At 43.2% G+C, this 18,553-nt stretch overlaps 1 protein-coding gene across 5 annotated transcripts in view; it reads left to right on the top strand.

Moving 5' to 3' along the window:
- The window catches only part of RCAN2 (regulator of calcineurin 2), a 67,159-nt gene that overhangs the window by 36,503 nt on the left and 12,103 nt on the right, over window positions 1–18,553 (top strand). For 4 of the 5 annotated variants that reach the window (XM_044289651.1, XM_044289652.1, XM_044289653.1 and 1 more), the window contains exons 3-4: window positions 18,045–18,218; window positions 18,337–18,508. In XM_044289651.1, the coding sequence (XP_044145586.1) occupies window positions 18,045–18,218; window positions 18,337–18,508 (346 nt within the window). Of the gene's footprint in view, window positions 1–2,834; window positions 3,045–18,044; window positions 18,219–18,336; window positions 18,509–18,553 lie in introns of those variants that run through there. The other variant, XM_044289654.1, reaches the window with a different exon arrangement.

The raw sequence follows: 18,553 nt of genomic DNA, 5'->3' as shown, positions 1-18,553 counted from the left end.
GAGCAAGTTATTACGGACACGGCGATACCTAATATGTATACTTTTTTTTATTTATGTAAGTTTTACACAATAATATTTTTGAAACAAAAAATAAATGAATCATACTTTAGTGTCTCCATAGTCTGAGAGACATATTTTTTTTTTTTTTTGGGGCCATTGTCTTATGTAGGGGCTCATTTTTTGCAGGATGAGTTGACTGTTTGATTGGTACTATTTTGGCGTACATACAACTTTTTTATCACTTTTATAACCTTTTTTGGGAAGTAAGGTGGGCAAAATTTAAATTTCATCATAGTTTTTATTTTTTATGGCGTTCACCGTGCGGGGAAAGTAACATGACCGTTTTATAGATCAGGTCGTTACAGACGCTGTGATATCAAACATGTGTAGTGAATTTTATTTTTTCCATTTGAAATCATGTGTTTTGTTTTTGTTTGTTTGTTCTTTACATTTTTTTTCACTTTTTTTTTTTTTTTTTTTTTGACCCAGACCCACTTGGTTCTTGAAGATCCAGTGGGTATGATGTCTGTATAATACAGTACAGTACACTATATAGGGTACTGTACTGTATTTTCACTTTACAAAGTCTGATTAGACTTCTGCCTTTAGCAGAAGTGTGATCAGCACCATGGACAGCTGGACGCCTGTTAAGGCCCGGTTGCCATGGTAACCATCAGTCGCAGCTACAGCAGAGCAGTGGGTGATGGGGAGGGGGGTGATGAGGAGTGCTGTAATAATATCAAAAGGTGCTTCAACAAAGTATTAGTTTAAGGGTGTGCACACTTATGCAACCATATTATTTTATTTTTATATTTTTTCTTTCTTCCCTCTACCTAAAAGATTTCAGTTTCTTTTTCAATTGAGTGGTAGTGTATAGGTCACATTAAAGGTGGAAAAAGTTCTGACATTATTTATCTTTGTCTCATTTTTTTACATCACAGAAACCTGAGATTTTAACAGCGGTGTGTAGACTTTTTATATCCAACTGTGTGTGTGTATATATGTGTATATATAATATAAAAATTAAAATCCCTGTGTGCGCTGTGTCCATGTGTGTGTCACCAGTTTTGCACTGGGCATGCGTGGCGGGGCAACCAATCAGGACACAGCGCTCCACATGCGGACGCGCTGCCCACAGCATCGCGCCGGCAAGCAGGTCGGAGGGCCATTTCAGTTCGCCTGCACTGCCCACACCAGAGCCCCCACCAATCGGCATACTTTGTGTGTGTGTGTATATACAGTATGTGTGTGTGTGTATATACAGTGTGTGTATACAGTGTGTGTGTGTGTATATACAGTGTGTGTGTGTGTGTGTATATACAGTGTGTGTGTGTGTGTGTGTGTGTATATATACAGTGTGTGTGTGTGTATGTGTATATATACAGTGTGTGTGTGTGTGTATGTATACAGTATGTGTGTATACAGTGTGTGTGTGTATATACAGTATGTGTGTATACAGTGTGTGTGTATATATACAGTGTGTGTGTGTGTATACAGTATGTGTGTATACAGTGTGTGTGTGTGTGTGTGTATACAGTGTGTGTGTGTGTGTGTGTGTATATACAGTATGTGTGTATACATACATACATACTTATACTGTGTAAATACCGTGGGGGAGAGTTATCAAACTGGTGTAAAGTAGAACTGTCTTAGTTGCCCATAGCAACCAATCAGATTCCACCTTTCATTTTACCAAAGGAGCTGTGAAAAATGAATGGTGAGATCTGATTGGTTGCTATGGGCAACTAAGCCAGTTCTACTGTACACCAGTTTGATAAATCTCCCCCTGTGTGTGTAAATTATACAGTATATTAAAGGGGATGTTCAGTCTGTTCCATCTAGACATTTATGGCATATCAAAAGGGTATGTATAAATGTGCTATAGGTGCGCTGCCACCTCTGGAACCCACTCCAAATGTGAATGGAGAGTAAGCTGCGCATGCACAGCGTTTTAAATTCACTGCTATGGGACTTCCGATAGTAGCTGAGCACTGGCTTTGCTACTTTTGGAAATCCGATAGCGCTGAATGGAGTGGTGGTTGCACATGCGCAATGTCCTGTCCATTCACTTCTATGAGACTTTAGCAGTGAATGGATAGGACAGTGCGCATGCGCGGCGTGCCTTCTGTTCACGTCTGAACCAGCACCTAACATGTCCTATCCTATCCATATATCATAAATGTCCAGATGCGACAACCCCTTTAAAGGGGTATTCCGGTTACAGAAGGTTATCCCCTATCCACAGGACCCCTACTGCTAGTGCCCCTGAAATGGACGGAGTGGCTGGCTGGAAATACGCGCCACCGCTCCAATTATTTCTATGGGAGCGCCGGAGATGGCCGAGTACAGTGGTGGGGGTCCCAGCATCCTGTGGATAGGGAATACATTTCTGTAATCAGAATACCCCTTTAAGTAGAGCAGAATGTGCCATTTACATCTGTACTTTGTGCACCTGCAGTCCCATGTAAGACTGTTCCTCTGATGGAACATAATGGCGCACAATGACAAACTCAGTTCTGCTGCGCTTGTAGGTAGATTGTACTGGATGCTGTTCTTGGAAATGCTGAGTCTGGTACATTAAATGCCGTTTCCTGGCCTTGCCTTTGATGTGGCCCCTGGCAGAGCTGCCCTGCTAGTGACTGGCGAGGATGGAGTTGACCCTTAGTACATAATCACGTTGTGCTTGCTCCGCCGCACCGCCTGCAGATAAAAGGCTTCACAAATTAGATGTCGCTTATGTCAGTGCTGCCGGTGATGTCACCGCTGGGAGAGACGGGCTGGAGTGGTTGCTATGCGGTGCAGACGCTTACAAGGCAGAGAGCGGCACGGCTGTACCAGGCGACGATCGTCCCCTAATCCCCTGCATGTTCCTGGCTCTGAGGATCTGCCGCCCGAGACATTGCCCTCTTCACGCTGCCCATTCACCCCATTACATTGAGCCGTAACCTAGAGGTGACATGCCTGTCCGTAGTATGGACTTCGATATCATCACGCTGGTGGCATGTGTGCCGGACATGGAGGTATTCACCAACCAGAGCGTACAGGTAAGTTCAGGGTGGAGCAGAGCTGAGTTTGTCATATAAAGAGCTACCTATCGGAAATAAGTCCTGTGTATGTTTACTGTGGTCTCATGAGGAGTTACTTCACATGACAAACTCTGCTCTGCTACATCTGATGCATCAAGCTCTTTTCGGAAGCAGAGGAGAACAGGTCATTTGTTTTTCTTAGCTTTCTTTCCTAGTTTGTGCGTTGTAGGGGAATTGAACTGCAAGTCCCAGCACAGTCTGCGGTCCATGTTAGGCTGGGATTCATTTGTGGTCCTGCACTGGGAATGCGCATGAAATGTATTTTCTTACTGGTTCTCTGCTTCACTTTGTTTGGAATGCAGATGTAGGTGAGCTGATGTTGTCAGATGTAGCAGTGCTGAGTGTGTCAGTAGGCACAACCTCTTGTGGTATCGGTATGTGAGCTTTCACATAGGATTGCAGGTAGATGCGTTACCTCTGTCGTTTCTAAACATGGGAAATGGGATCAAAAAAACCAACTAGACTGAACACTGTCATATCTTTCATCTTATGTCTATTTAATCGTATTATCTATCGTAGTGTCTATCTATCTATCTATCTATCATCCATCTATCTATCATCTATCTATGTATCTATCTATCTATGTATCTATCTATCTATCTATCTATGTATCTATCTATCTATGTATCTATCTATCTATGTATCTATCTATCTATGTATCTATCTATCTATGTATCTATCTATCTATGTATCTATCTATCTATGTATCTATCTATCTATGTATCTATCTATCTATGTATCTATCTATCTATGTATCTATCTATCTATGTATGTATGTATCTATCTATCTATCTATCTATCTATCTATGTATCTATCTATCTATCTATGTATCTATCTATCTATCTATGTATCTATCTATCTATGTATCTATCTATGTATCTATCTATCTCATATCTATCAAATCAAATCAAATCAAATCAAATCAGCTTTATTGGCAGGACTAAATACATTTTAGCATTGCCAAAGCAAGTGGTAAATAATTGGGTAGGGTTGGGGGGTGGGGACAGGTCCAGGGTGGGGATATAGGAGTCCATGGTATATCAGGCTCCTCTCAGTCTATGGCAGGCAGTAATATATTGTGCTGCTATGGCCGTTGTGTTCTCCTCTTCCCCCAGCAGTATGGAGAGTCTCTCTTCCTCCTCCATGGAGGTGAAGTCTGGGCAGAGATCAGACAGTCTCCTGAAGTGAGTCTCTCTCACTGCTGAGTATTTGGGGCACCGCAGCAGGAAATGAGCCTCATCCTCCACGGCCTCCTGGTCGCACTGCTGGCACAGTCTGCTCTCCCTGGGCATGTACCTCTGTCGATGACGCCCGGATTCAATGAGCAGGCTGTGGGCGCTCAGTCTGTAGCGGCTCAGGATCTGTCTGTCTTTTGGATTGGGGAGTTTCTCCAGATATGGGGCCAGTTTGTACTCCCTCTGCAGGCTCTGGTATACTGTCAGCTTCTGGGATGTTCTTATGTCGTTTTTCCAGACGCTAATATAATCCTCTTTGCTCTTGTGTATCGTCCTCTGGATTCCGCCCTTTGTCAGGCTATATTGGTTGGTGGATTGGGCAGGCAGGGTTTGGGTGACTTGTTGCGGGGTGCTTTGTTTTTCTGGGGCTTCTTGGTGTAGCAAGGCTTTGTGATGGTAGGAGCTGGGACTGCTGCTATGTAGATGGGCTCTGAATGATAGCGCCCTCTTCTGTACAGCAAAGTAGAGTGGGAATCTGCCCAGTTCTGCTCGACAGGCGCTGTTTGAGGTGCCCCTGTGGACCTGGAGAAAGTGTTTGCAGAGTTCTAGGTGGAATAGTTCTGTTGGCCCAGAGTCCCACTTTGCCCGGTCTGGGTATGTGTCTGGGCCCCAGACTTCGCTGCCATACAGGAGGATTGGGGCGATGATGGTGTCAAGGATTTTAAGCCAGACGGTCACTGGTGCTTTAAGGTGATACAGACGCCTTCTGATGGCATAGAAGGTTTTGCTCGCCTTGTCTTTCAGTATTTCCATGGCTTTCTTAAAATTCCCTGATTGGCTGATTTCTAGGCCCAGGTAGGTGTAGCTGTTTGTTTCTGAAATTGGACAGTTGTTTAGCAGGAAGAGAGGACGCCCGGCTGCTTTTCGATTTCTTTTCTGGAACACCATGATGTTGGTTTTCTTTGGATTGATGGGCAGTGCCCATGTGTTACTGAACTTCTCCAGGATTTTCAGGTTATCTTGGAGACCTTTCTCAGTTGGCGATAGTAGCAGAAGATCATCTATCTATCATCTATCTATCTATCATCTATCTATGTATCTATCTATCTATGTATCTATCTATCTATGTATCTATCTATCTATGTATCTATCTATCTATGTATCTATGTATCTATCATCTATGTATCTATCATCTATGTATCTATCATCTATGTATCTATCATCTATGTATCTATCATCTATGTATCTATCATCTATGTATCTATCATCTATGTATCTATCATCTATGTATCTATCATCTATGTATCTATCTATCATCTATGTATCTATCTATCATCTATGTATCTATCTATCATCTATGTATCTATCTATCATCTATGTATCTATCTATCTTGTATCTATCTATCTTTCTTGTATCTATCTATCTATCTATCTATCTATCTATCTTTCTTGTATCTATCTATCTATCTATCTATCTATCTATCTATCTATCTATCTTTCTTGTATCTATCTATCTATCTATCTATCTTTCTTGTATCTATCTATCCTATCTATCTTGTATCTATCTTGTATCTATCTATCTATCTATCTATCTATCTTGTATCTATCTATCTTGTATCTATCTATCTATCTATCTATCTTGTATCTATCTATCTATCTATCTATCTTGTATCTATCTAGTATCTATCTCCTATCTATCTATGTATTATCTATCGTAAACCAGACAAATAGATGAATATCAGGGATAGGTAGTGGGGGAGAAAATCCTGTATCTGGCCTCAATGGGATCTGATGGCTGCCAGATTATCAAAACTTCTAGATAACTGGGTGATTATATGTAACATTTATATGATTATCTATCTACAGTATCTATATATCTAAGTATATTATCTATACTTATTTCATATCTATCTATCCAATATCTATCTATAATCTATCTTGTCATATCTATTTAATTTTATCTCATATCTATCTATCGCGTATCCATCTCTCGCGTATCCATCTCTCGCGTATCCATCTCTCGCGTATCCATCTCTCGCGTATCCATCTCTCGCGTATCCATCTCTCGCGTATCCATCTCTCGCGTATCCATCTCTCGCGTATCCATCTCTCGCGTATCCATTTATTTTCTCTCGCCTGTTATGTTGATCCATATTGCACCCCAATAATGAAAGGGTTTGTGTATCTATAATGTAATGTTTAATGTAAATTAACTCACAATTCTCTATAAGGGTCAGCTGCTATGATTTTCTGATACAAAGTACCAAATACCCAGCTTCGCATCACCCACTCTTAGGGTAACAGGATAAACTTCTGTCTGCCTGCAGCTACCACTAGAGGGAGCTCAATTCATAGGGAATATCTGAGCTCCCCTTAGTGGCAGCTGAAAAAATAAATAAATAACTGCAGTCCTTTAGTGGTTACCACACTGGATAGTTCCATATCTTCATATTCATGAGCAAAAATTAATCTAAAAAAAATAAATAAAAATAACCCAAGGCTTTATAATGTTAGACCTTGTAACGACAGAGCAGGGGTGAGCCTGTGGCATGTACTGAATTTGATCGCACAACAGACTTCTCCTGGCATGGTAGCTGTGGCGTGGCACATGTGATGTACCAGCACCCCACCTGTGGCCCCCCTTTTCCTCTGGGATGGTGCTGTTCCTGCTGACATGCGCAGCAGCAGAGTGCCCTGCAGGGTGTGAGAGGCTGCAGCTGTGCACTACAGGGGTCCTGCTGCTGTTACTGGGGGAAGGGGGGTCTTTGATTCTTACTGGGGGGCCCTGAGGCTGTCCTTGTTACTGGGGATCCTGTAATGTATCACCGGAGATAAAATCAGCCTGGAGTCTAGACTACTCAGCTGACAGAGAATTGTCTGTGCTGGATAGAATTGTAGCAAACACCCAGCTGCGAGAAGCCTTTTAGACTCTGTGCATATAGTGTGAACAGAGCCTAAGGGGGAGATGTTGGCTTGTCTGTGTAACTCCCTGCAGTGGAGACCATAAGCATGCATGGCAGCCTTACCTGTCAGTCAGAGGGGTGGCATGAACCCCCACCAATTTTTTTGCCCAGTAGCCTCCATTAACCTGTGGCTGGCAGTAGGCACCGGCAGGGCTACTGTAGCTGAGTTGCACTGGGGTTGTCACTATTGGTGGTACTCTGGCTGGCATTGCCACTGATACTATGGCAAACACGGTGGCTTGTGTTACTGTGGACACCTTGACTGGTACTGTAAGAGCTGTGCTTAAATATAGTGGGCAGCTTCGCCAAGACCGTCTGCATGGACATGGGGTAGCCTGCAGATGGATGGCACCAAACACAAGTTGGCTTTGTCCACAAATAAAAGGGATATGGATGTTAAAGTTGCATGAAGACGCCAGTCTTTCTTAGGCTAATTTCACAGTGTGTGCTGCGGGCGTTACCTTTGTGATTTCTAGTTCTTGCTCTTGCTCTTGCCTTGCTGATGCCATTTTTTGGATGCTGGGCCCCCCTCCCCTTGCATATATCTTTTATTTTTCCCTTCCATGTTATGAACAAGAGTTTCCAAGAACGGAACATTCCCTTTAATTGCTGTTGATGCCTTGGTTCATAATTAATCAAGATTAGGAGCGCGCTCAGCGAGACCTTCCTTTGATTAGCCGTCCTTTATCTGGATTACGGATGCCGGTTCTGCAATCACTGACCTGCATGCCGCCTTATTGCCATTCAGAAGACTGTGGCTGTGCTTCCTCCCTGCTGAATCGCCATCGTCTTCATCACACACTTCTGCTATGTGATATGTAATCGGAAAACGGGATTCATCAGACCGGGCCGGCTTCATCCACGGTCCAGTTCTGGTCTTCATGTACCCAATTTGGGCACTTTCGGCAGTGCGTCAGCATGGCACCCTGACCGCTCTGCAGTACACCGCCTCATACAACTTTTTGTGGCAGTATGCTGTACAGTACCTCGTCTGTGGAATCGGACCAGACTCGCTAGCCTTCACTCCCCACACACATCAGTGAGCCTGTTGTGGTCACTTTCGGTAGGTACTAACTACTGCATACAGGGAGCACCCTATAAGACCTGCCATCTTGGAGATGCTGCTACCTAGTCTTAGCCATTACAATTTGGCCCTAGTCGAAATGTAGCGTTTATTACATCTAGTAAAAAGGATAAAACCCTCAACAAAATAATTGTTATATAAAAGTCAAACTTGTCAAAGTCGCTCACATCCTTACGCTTGCTCATTTTCCTGCTTCAACTACATAAACATCAAGAACTGACTGTTCGCTTGCTGCCATATATATTTCACCCCATTTTAATGTTCTGGCTGATCAGTGTGCAGTGACCTGCTAGAAACTCTCAGATACACTACTTACAAAATATTAGTATGGTGTTACTAATACTAAACTGCCTTGGGAGAGGTGATAGAACAGCACTGTAAGTGGCTTACAATAGATGTTGCACTCTCCACCTCTATTCACCTCTCCCAAGGCAGCCTAATCGCACGTCATAGCTTCAGTCATGCACCTTACCTCCATGACTGAAGCATGAGTCACCAGTATTATTAAATGTGGGACGATTCTTGTACAAGCCATTCTAATTGAGAATGACTAGCGAAACAATACAAGTCCAGTAGCTCTGACTTTTTACTACTGATATACCATGACCTGGATACTGTTATTTATGCCATGTGTAATCCAGAAAGGCTATGTATAGGTAGAAAATGGTTAACCTGGCAGCTCTTAATGTAGTTGTCAGGAGACGGGCTGCCCCCGCCCCCCCTCTGGTGTGTTGTGGCTGGTTTACAGACCACTCTACGAGGCTAGCAGAATCCTTTCACTGTGGCTGAAGCCTGTCCGTGGTCTGAAGCTGCCAGAAAAACAACCGACAAACTCTGAGGGCAGACTGGGAAATTAAAGTATCCCCATGTTGTAGGTGGGCGCAAATGGACATAAGGTGGGGCAACACAAGCACGCGATACAGCAATACCATAGCGCAAAATACCGCCCCAGCAGAAGCATATACCGCAGTGCAGCCTAGTATATTGCCACAAAAGCTGCACCTCTGTGGTGGCCATCAATAGCCTTTATGCTGCTTGAGGCGAAAACTGAAACCGCGCCCCAATGCCAATTTCTTAACCCCTTCCCTTCAGCCCCACATATTGGAAAACATTACATACAAAGCTACAAAACATACAGGGTAATACAGCACCACATACTGTGCTTCTCAATACTATACTGCACAAACAGACAATTGCCCTTCTGCCGACGGAAAACTCGCTTGTGTGAAAGAGGCCTTACACAGCATCATCATACTGCCTATCCCCTATACAGTCTTTTGGAAAACTGCTGCATTGTGAATTACCCAAAAACTGTGCCTGCAGCTTGCATTTATACTCCCATTATCTATTCAGTACAGAGAGGCTTTATTTATTCCAACCAAACTGGCCTGGTCAATTCCTCTGCCATTCGCCGGCTCCTGCCTTGCACCCTGCTGCCCATCCACCTAACATCAAGGGCACCCCAGCCACCGCCAGGCAGGAGGCCTAAAAAGGCCAGGCTGTGCCCCAAGGGGAAGAAGGGTTGCACCACCATCATTGCTGCAGCCAGCACTCCCACCCAGTGCCTCCCCCTGCTGGCCTGGTAAAAACACATTCATGCATACCACACACACTCTATCCACTGGACCTGTTGATGTCTGGCCACTGGGACCTCCACTGATCACCAGAACGGGGGGCCTCAGCCAATACTGCAGCTCGGAGGAATCCATTCAGAGTATGGCGGTGACGGACCCAGCTGAGCGCCTGACATATACTCTCTTGTAATATGTCAGTGCTATCTATAAGCCACACCGTACAGTATGGTCACACTGTTGCAGCACTTACAGTTGCAAGAAAAAGTATGTGAACCCTTTGGAATAATCTGGATTTCTGCACAAATTGGTCATAAAATGTGATCTGATCTTCATCTAAGTCACAACAATAGACAATCACAGTCTGCTTAAACTAATAACACACAGAGAGTTAAATGTTACCATGTTTTTATTGAACACACCATGTAAACATTCACAGTGCAGGTGGAAAAAGTATGTGAACCCTTGGATTTAATAACTGGTTGAACCTCCTTTGGCAGCAATAACTTCAACCAAACGTTCCCTGTAGTTGCAGATCAGACGTGCACAACGGTCAGGAGTAATTCTTGACCATTCCTCTTTACAGAACTGTTTCAGTTCAGCAATATTCTTGGGATGTCTGGTGTGAATCGCTTCCTTGAGGTCATGCCACAGCATCTCAATCGGGTTGAGGTCAGGACTCTGACTGGGCCACTCCAGAAGGCGTATTTTCTTCTGTTTAAGCCAGTCTGTTGTAGATTTACTTCTATGCTTTGGGTCGTTGTCCTGTTGCAACACCCATCTTCTGTTGGTAAACGGAACCTGTCACCAGTTTTATGGTGTCCTAACTAAGGGCAACATAAATAAGTGACTGATTCTCTTAGCAAAATGCTGGGTCAATCTGCCAACATCTTGTATTGAAAAGCTCCAGCTGATAATGATGAGTCATGAATATTCATGAGCTCCTGACTCTCCCCGACTACCTGCTACTGATTGACAGTTATTTTCCATATGAATCAGCAGCAGGTGGGCAGGGGAGTGGCTATAGCTCTGAATTTAAAAAACGCTGGACTCGCTGACATCACGCTGGACTCAAATCAGCTCATTAGCATGAGGCATGTGGCATCTTTGTGTGTATATTATGAGGTAACCATCTGTCACACCAGTAAATGAATACATCTAAGGCACTTTTTAGTAGTTAATGATTGTAATTAATTAGTTAGATTTTAATCAAATACCCACATGACAGGTTCCCTTTAAGTTCTCCTGCAAAATGTCTTTATAAACTTGGGAATTCATTTTTACTTCGATGATAGCAATCCGTCCAGGCCCTGACGCAGCAAAGCAGCCCCAAACCATGATGCCCCCACCCCCATACTTCACAGTTGGGATGAGGTTTTGATGTTGGTGTGCTGTGCCTCTTTTTCTTCACACATAGTGTTGTGTGTTTCTTCCAAACAACTCAACTTTGGTTCCATCTGTCCACAGAATATTTTGCCAGTTCTGCTGTGGAACATCCAGGTGCTCTTGTGCAAACTGTAAACGTGCAGCAATGTTTTTTTGGGACAGCAGTGGCTTCCTCTGTGGTATCCTCCCATGACATCCATTCTTGTTTAGTGGTTTACATATCGTAGATTCGCTAACAGGGATGTTAGCATATGCCAGAGACTTTTGTAAGTCTTTAGCTGACACTCTAGGATTCTTCTTCACCTCATTGAGCAGTCTGCGCTGTGCTCTTGCAGTCATCTTTACAGGACGGCCACTCCTAGGGAGAGTAGCAGCAGTGCTGAACTTTCTCCATTTATAGACAATTTGTCTTACCGTGGACTGATGAACAGCAAGGCTTTTGGAGATACTTTTATAACCCTTTCCAGCTTTATGCAAGTCAACAATTCTTAATCGTAGGTCTTCTGAGAGCTCTTTTGTGCAAGGCATCATTCACATCAGGCAATGCTTCTTGTGAAAAGCAAACCCAGAACTGGTGTGTGTTATTTATAGGGCAGGGCAGCTGTAACCAACACCTCCAATCTCATCTCATTGATCAGACTCCAGTTGGCTGACACCTCACTCCAATTAGCTCTTGGAGATGTCATTAGTCCAGGGGTTCACATACTTTTCCCACCTGCACTGTGAATGTTTACATGGTGTGTTCAATACAAACACGGTAACATTTAATTCTTTGTGTGTTATTAGGTTAAGCAGACTTTGATTGTCTATTGCTGTGACTTAGATGAAGATCAGATCACATTTTATGACCAATTTGTGCAGAAATCCATATCATTCCAAAGGGTTCACATACTTTTTCTTGCAACTGTACTCAGGTTTTCCTTTGTCTCACCCGCCACTGCTGCTTCACCTCCTCTTGCCATTGTAAGTAAAAGGGTGACAAGTAAATAAAGGAGTGATAAGTGAATCTGCTTCGTCCCTACCAGTGTCTATAGTGAAGGGAGAACCAGCCGAGCAGCAGACTGTCCTGGAATACAAATTGCTAGATTAGGACATTTTACTCAGGTCACATGCCTCACGGTTTCATATGGTTACCATAGATACGGCGCATCCACTAAGTGACCACGTTGGATAGAAATTAAATGCTTATTGCTTCATTGGTAGAAGCGACCATGCTGAGTAAAGCGCAAACTTCATCATATCTGCCATGCAGCGGCACATGCCTAGAGCCAGCCAGCCGCTCCATGGTAGAGATGTGACTGTCAGTGTGGGGAAAGATGAAAAACGGAACAATTTTTTGAGTTTTTTTCAGACTTAACCCAATCTTGTACATGTCTGATGTGCAGACTGTACAAGGGCGTGCTTTACACATGTATTAAATCAGTTATATTTCTTATTATGGTAGTTATATGCTTGTATATAGTGTTATAGTAGTTATATTCTTGCACATAGGTGGCAGTATTATAGTAGTTATATTCTTGTACATAGGAGCAGTATTATAGTAGTTATATTCTTGTACATGGGAGCAGTATTATAGTAGTTATATTCTTGTACATAGGAGCAGTATTATAGTAGTTATATTCTTGTACATGGGAGCAGTATTATAGTAGTTATATTCTTGTACATAGGAGGCAGTATTATAGTAGTTATATTCTTGTACATAGGAGCATTATTATAGTAGTTATATTCTTGTACATAGGTGGCAGTATTATAGTAGTTATATTCTTGTACATAGGTGGCAGTATTATAGTAGTTATATTCTTGTACATAGGAGCATTATTATAGTAGTTATATTCTTGTACATGGGAGCAGTATTATAGTAGTCATATTCTTGTACATAGGAGGCAGTATTATAGTATTTATATTTTTGTACGTAGGTAGCAGTATTATAGTAGATATATTCTTGTACATAGGAGTAGTATTATAGTATTTATATACTTGTACATAGGAGCAGTATTATAGTAGTTATATTCTTGTACATAGGAGGCAGTATTATAGTAGTTATATTCTTGTACATAGGAGGCAGTATTATAGTAGTTATATTCTTGTACATAGGAGGCAGTATTATAGTAGTTATATTCTTGTACATAGGAGGCAGTATTATAGTAGCTGTACAGCAGTCAGGCAGGTAACAATCTCCGGGCTTTCAACAAGCCTAGGCTCATCCATCAGACTGCCAGAGAGAGAAGCGTTATTCATCACTCCACAAATCACGTATTCCACTTCTCCAGAGTCCAGTTGCGACATGCTTTACACCACTCCAACTGATGCTTGGCATTGTGCTTGGTGATGTAATGCAGGTGCTCGGTCATGCAAACCCTTGCCATGAAGCTCTGGGTGCACATTCATGATACTGATGTTAATGCCAAAGGAGGTTTGCAGCTCTGCAGTTATGGAGTCAGCAGAGCACTGGTGACTTTCATGCCATATTGGGATCATTTATTTAGACTGCCGCTTGATGCGCCCAAGTTATGTAGAGTCACCGGCCTCTACTTAACTTATCCGCTGGCTGTGCAACTTTCATAAAGAAAGCTAAGGTAGATTTAATCCATTTTCTATGCCAAAAACAAGCATAGAAGATGATAAATAGGACAGACCGTCACCTTGCCCACCCACGCAATGCCCACTTTTTCCGTGACCTCAGAAAAGTGACGTGCGCAGGAATATTCACAGATTCGGCTGCAGATCCCCTTTGAGACCGAATCTGCGACAAAATTTTACAAAACAGTGGTGTACTTCGCTTCATAAATGACCCCCTAAGTGTCTTGGCACTTGGCAACCCCACTCTAACTTTACGTACTCTCCACTTTATGGCAGAGTTGCTGTGGTTCCTAAAATTTTCCACTTTACAATAATAGCACTCACAGGTGATGGTGCAATAACTAGGAGGGACGACATTCCATAAACTGACTAGTTGCAAAGGGGGCATCCTATCATAGGAGACCACGATGGAATTCAGAGAGCTCTTTAGAAAGGGACATTGGCACAAATGTGTGTAAAGGCAGACTACATGGCTAGCGCTGGATTTTATACACCTGTGGAAATGGGACTGAAAGAAACAGTGGAATTCACGGATTAGGAGGTGTATCCCTATGTTTTTGGCCATATAGTGTGATATATACACATAAATAATAAATTGCGTATCCTCCTGTACCTCGCGTATCTGCATTGTGCTACAGATGTACACCAAAAGTGTGTTGAATGTGCACCAAAACTCCCTGTGCCTGCGCAGAATATACGGTCTAGCTTCACAGAACATAAGGTCAGACTTCTCTAGAGAGCATGTGATTGTTGGCTTCCTGTGGGATCTGCAAATATCAAATGCCGGCTCTGGAAGAGATGGTATTTAGTGGTGCTACGCTGATAAGTGCCAGCACAACAACTTGACATTTTCATCCTCATTGAGAACCTAAAGTTTTACCTCTACCCTAAACTGTGAAGTCTGGCAGACGGAGCACAGGCAGGACTTAACCCTTCCACCCGGATTATTCTCTCGTTTGTTGGAAACCATTGGTTTATGTCATTGTGTTATTTAGTCATTTACCCCTTCGTTATGGCTTCTCTAATCAAGATTTGAAATCCATATGGGAAATGGGAAGTTAAAGGTGTGCTGGAATCTGTACTTGGGGTGGGGTCGGCAATGACAGACTTCAGCAGAGATGGCAACTTAAAGGGGTTTTCCGCAGGGGTCAAGTCCTGGGAAAAAAAGTGTGGGAACTCACCCAAGATCCACTGCAACCCCCCTCCCCCTCCAAAAAATAAAAAAGCACAGAAAATCTAGCATGCTGTAATTTCGCTGCGGACAAAAAAAAACACTTTTAGAAAAGTTTGTCCTGGGATTCGATCTCATGACCTCTACACATCAGAGGCAAGGCATATGCCCTCACAGCTATGAAAGCTGTCTAACTAGTTACTTAAAAAAAAAAAAAAATATAAGACTTTTACTGTAGGTAACTTTGCCCACTGTGTATGGATGTAGCAGAGCTGGGTGTGTTGGAGCAGCTGTCATGTGTATGGTTGTACACTAGGTATCAGTAGAAGTCTTATAAAAAAACAAAAAAAATACACTTTTAGAAAAGTTTATCCTGGGATTCGAACTCATGACCTCTACACATCAGAGGCAAGGCATTTACCCTCACAGCCATAAAAGCTGTCTAGCTAGTTGCTTAAAAAAAAATAAAATAAGACTTCTACTTATACCTAGTGTACTGATACCTAGTGTACAACCATACACATGACAGCTGCCCCAACACACCCAGCTCTGCTACATCCATACACAGTGGGCAGCTGTCATGTGTATGGTTGTACACTAGGTATCAGTACACTAGGTATAAGTAGAAGTCTTATATATATATATATATATTTTTTTTTTTTTTTAAGCAACTACCTAGACAGCTTTCATGGCTGTGAGGGTAAATGCCTTCCTCTGATGTGTAGAGGTTGTGAGTTCGAATCCCAGGACAAACTTTTCTGAAAGACATTCACATTCTAAATGATCTCGTAGCTATGTGTCAGCTGCGAACGCTCTGCCCGAAGTGACTGAACATACTTGCAGCGTATCTGGCCAACAGAAGAAGTGAAGGAGATGATGTCAGTAGGGGGCGGGGCGCCATGAGAGGAGTCACAGTGAGGCAGTCGCAGGCAGCAGCACCGCACAGACAGCTTCCTCTCAACTGAAGCCGCTCCTCCTCCCTTAGCCTGCCCTGCACAGTGCGCTCCGTCTCCCCCTGTGAATCTGATTCTGATTCAGCCGCGATCTCCTGGCTTGAGGCTGAAAGGGAACGGCGTTCCTGCCATGAAAAAAGTGCAGGAATGCCGTTCCCACGCGTTCCCCCTCCACTCGACCCCTGGTTTTCCGAGACTTTGATACTGATGTCCTATCCTCAGGATTGGTCATCAATAGTGTTGAGCGTCCAAAGTTTGTGTTCGGGTTATAGAAGAATCCCGTTATGGATTCCAAATTCCGTTATGGTCCGGGGTAGCAGAATCCATATCGGGATACTTTTGAACTTAAAAAAACAAGTTTGCTCAACACTAGTCATCCCAACACCCGGGACCCCTGCCAATCTGCTGTTTGAGAAGGCTCTGCATTCCTGTGAGTGCTGCAGCGTTCTTTATGCTCACCAAGCCTTCTCAAACAGCTGATCGGCAGGGGTCCCGGGTGTTGTACCCCAACAAATCTGATACTAATGACCTATCCTGAGGATAGGTCATTAGTATCAAAATCTCAGAAACCCCCTTTAAAAAGTCCAAACTGTTTATTTTCTGGTACACAGCAAAACATACAGCATCCACGTTGTCACTTCACTTGGTGGGGTGAAGCTGCGGCACCAACATCACTAAATAAACTCCTGCCCGTCTGGGCACTACCTAGACAGGTCATCTCTGTCTCACCTATAGAGTGCAGTTCACACTCAAGGGGAATCGGGCTCAGACAGCTAACAGGTCAGCTAGCTTACTGACAATCTGAAGCCTCTTTTATTCCCCAGTCCTCAGCAGTCACACCTGAGATCACCTCAGGTTAGGGGAAATAGCCATGCTGGAAGTGTGTGGACTGGTAGGTCCCACTGCCAAACCTACCCACCAGTCCAACGAAATCCAGCCCAGAACAGAATCTAACCAAGCCTGTCTCAGCAAACTGCTCTTTGCTGAAACCACTGCAGCTTTCTGACTATCTTTTACCCACCAGCTGAGGATTCTGGGTGAAGTATACATGTCTTCCAGCACTTTACTGTACACCTTAACCACAGGTGTTTTCCAATTAAATGTATTTTTCAACAAAAATTGTTGCTATGAAAGATACTGAAAATCCTGGCTGATGTACTGCCCCCTATGAGCCCTCAGCCCATAGGAAATGTGGCCTTGAGCTGCCTCCGAATTCCAGATAATGATGATGTCCAGTAGTTTGGTGGCCACAAAACTGATGGCTATCAGAGGCTGTCCATTGGGTTTCTTGTCTGTCCATTAGGTTAGTGGTACAGAAAGTCCCTGCTCTCCATTGGTTTTGTGTCTGTCAGTTCCTGGTGTCCATTGGTTTAATGACTAAGACAATCCCTGGTTTGTATTGGCTTTGTTGCTCAGGCAGTCCTTATGTCCAGTGGTCTATTGGTTCAGTGCAATCCCTGAAATTCATTAGTTTTTGTGGTTCAGATAGTCTTTATTGTCCAGTGGTTTACTGGTTCAGACAGTCTTTGGTGTCCATTGGCTTTGTTTCTCAGACAGTCCCTGATATCCATTAATTTTTTGACTCATGCAGTCTCTATTTTTATCCAGTAGTTTTGTGACTCACAGTCCTTGGTGTCTAATGTTACAGTGGCTCAGGCAGTCCTTATTGCCCATTTACCGTTTTGCTCCAGATAGTCCCAGATATCACCAGTCCCCTAACACTGGTTTCCAGTGGCTTTGTACCCTGTTAGTGCCTAGTGGATGATGGTTTAGTCAGTCCAATGAAGACAGTGACTTGGTGCCCAAAGACATTCATTGTGTTCAGTAGTTAGGTGACCCAGATAGTTCCTAACACAAAATTGTGTTAGGAACTAAGCAGATATTTCTTCCTTATATTGCAAAAATGTATCTGGTCTGGCAGACCTCAAGGTTTCCAGTGTCGAAGCCGGGCCTATGGGCCTGGACAGAGGTTAGCTATCTATCATATATGGTACAGTAGGATGCCTCTGCTGATACAGAGATGTATGTTCCTGTGTACTTTGAGTCAGGAGTTTCACTTTTTCTTTTACTATAGGAGAAATTCAAGGGTCTTTTCCGAGCATATGACGATTGTGTGACCTTACAACTTTTCAAGAGCTTCCGGAGGGTACGAATAAATTTCAGTAACCCCAAGGCAGCGGCACGGGCAAGGATAGAGCTCCACGAGACACAGTTCAGAGGGAAGAAATTAAAGCTTTACTTTGCACAGGTAAGTAAATTCTATTACAGCAAGTGTTTTTAATTTTTTGGGTTATTTTTAAGCCAATCTCACAATGTTCATTCATGACTTTTTTTGCATGAAAACTTTGATTATATCTGTCATATAGGTCCAAACGACAGAGACAGACGGAGACAAACTCCACCTGGCACCCCCACAGCCTGCTAAACAATTCCTTATCTCTCCGCCTGTGTCCCCTCCAGTTGGTTGGAAGCCCATAGATGATGCCACACCAGTAATCAATTATGATCTCCTTTATGCAGTTGCTAAACTAGGCCCAGGTAAGCACTATAATAATTACTTCTGCAAAGTAAGAGTGGAGAACA

The sequence above is a fragment of the Bufo gargarizans genome, chromosome 4 (assembly GCF_014858855.1).
Source record: "Bufo gargarizans isolate SCDJY-AF-19 chromosome 4, ASM1485885v1, whole genome shotgun sequence".
Lineage (NCBI taxonomy): Eukaryota > Metazoa > Chordata > Amphibia > Anura > Bufonidae > Bufo > Bufo gargarizans.
This window is presented reverse-complemented; position numbering and strand designations above follow the sequence as displayed.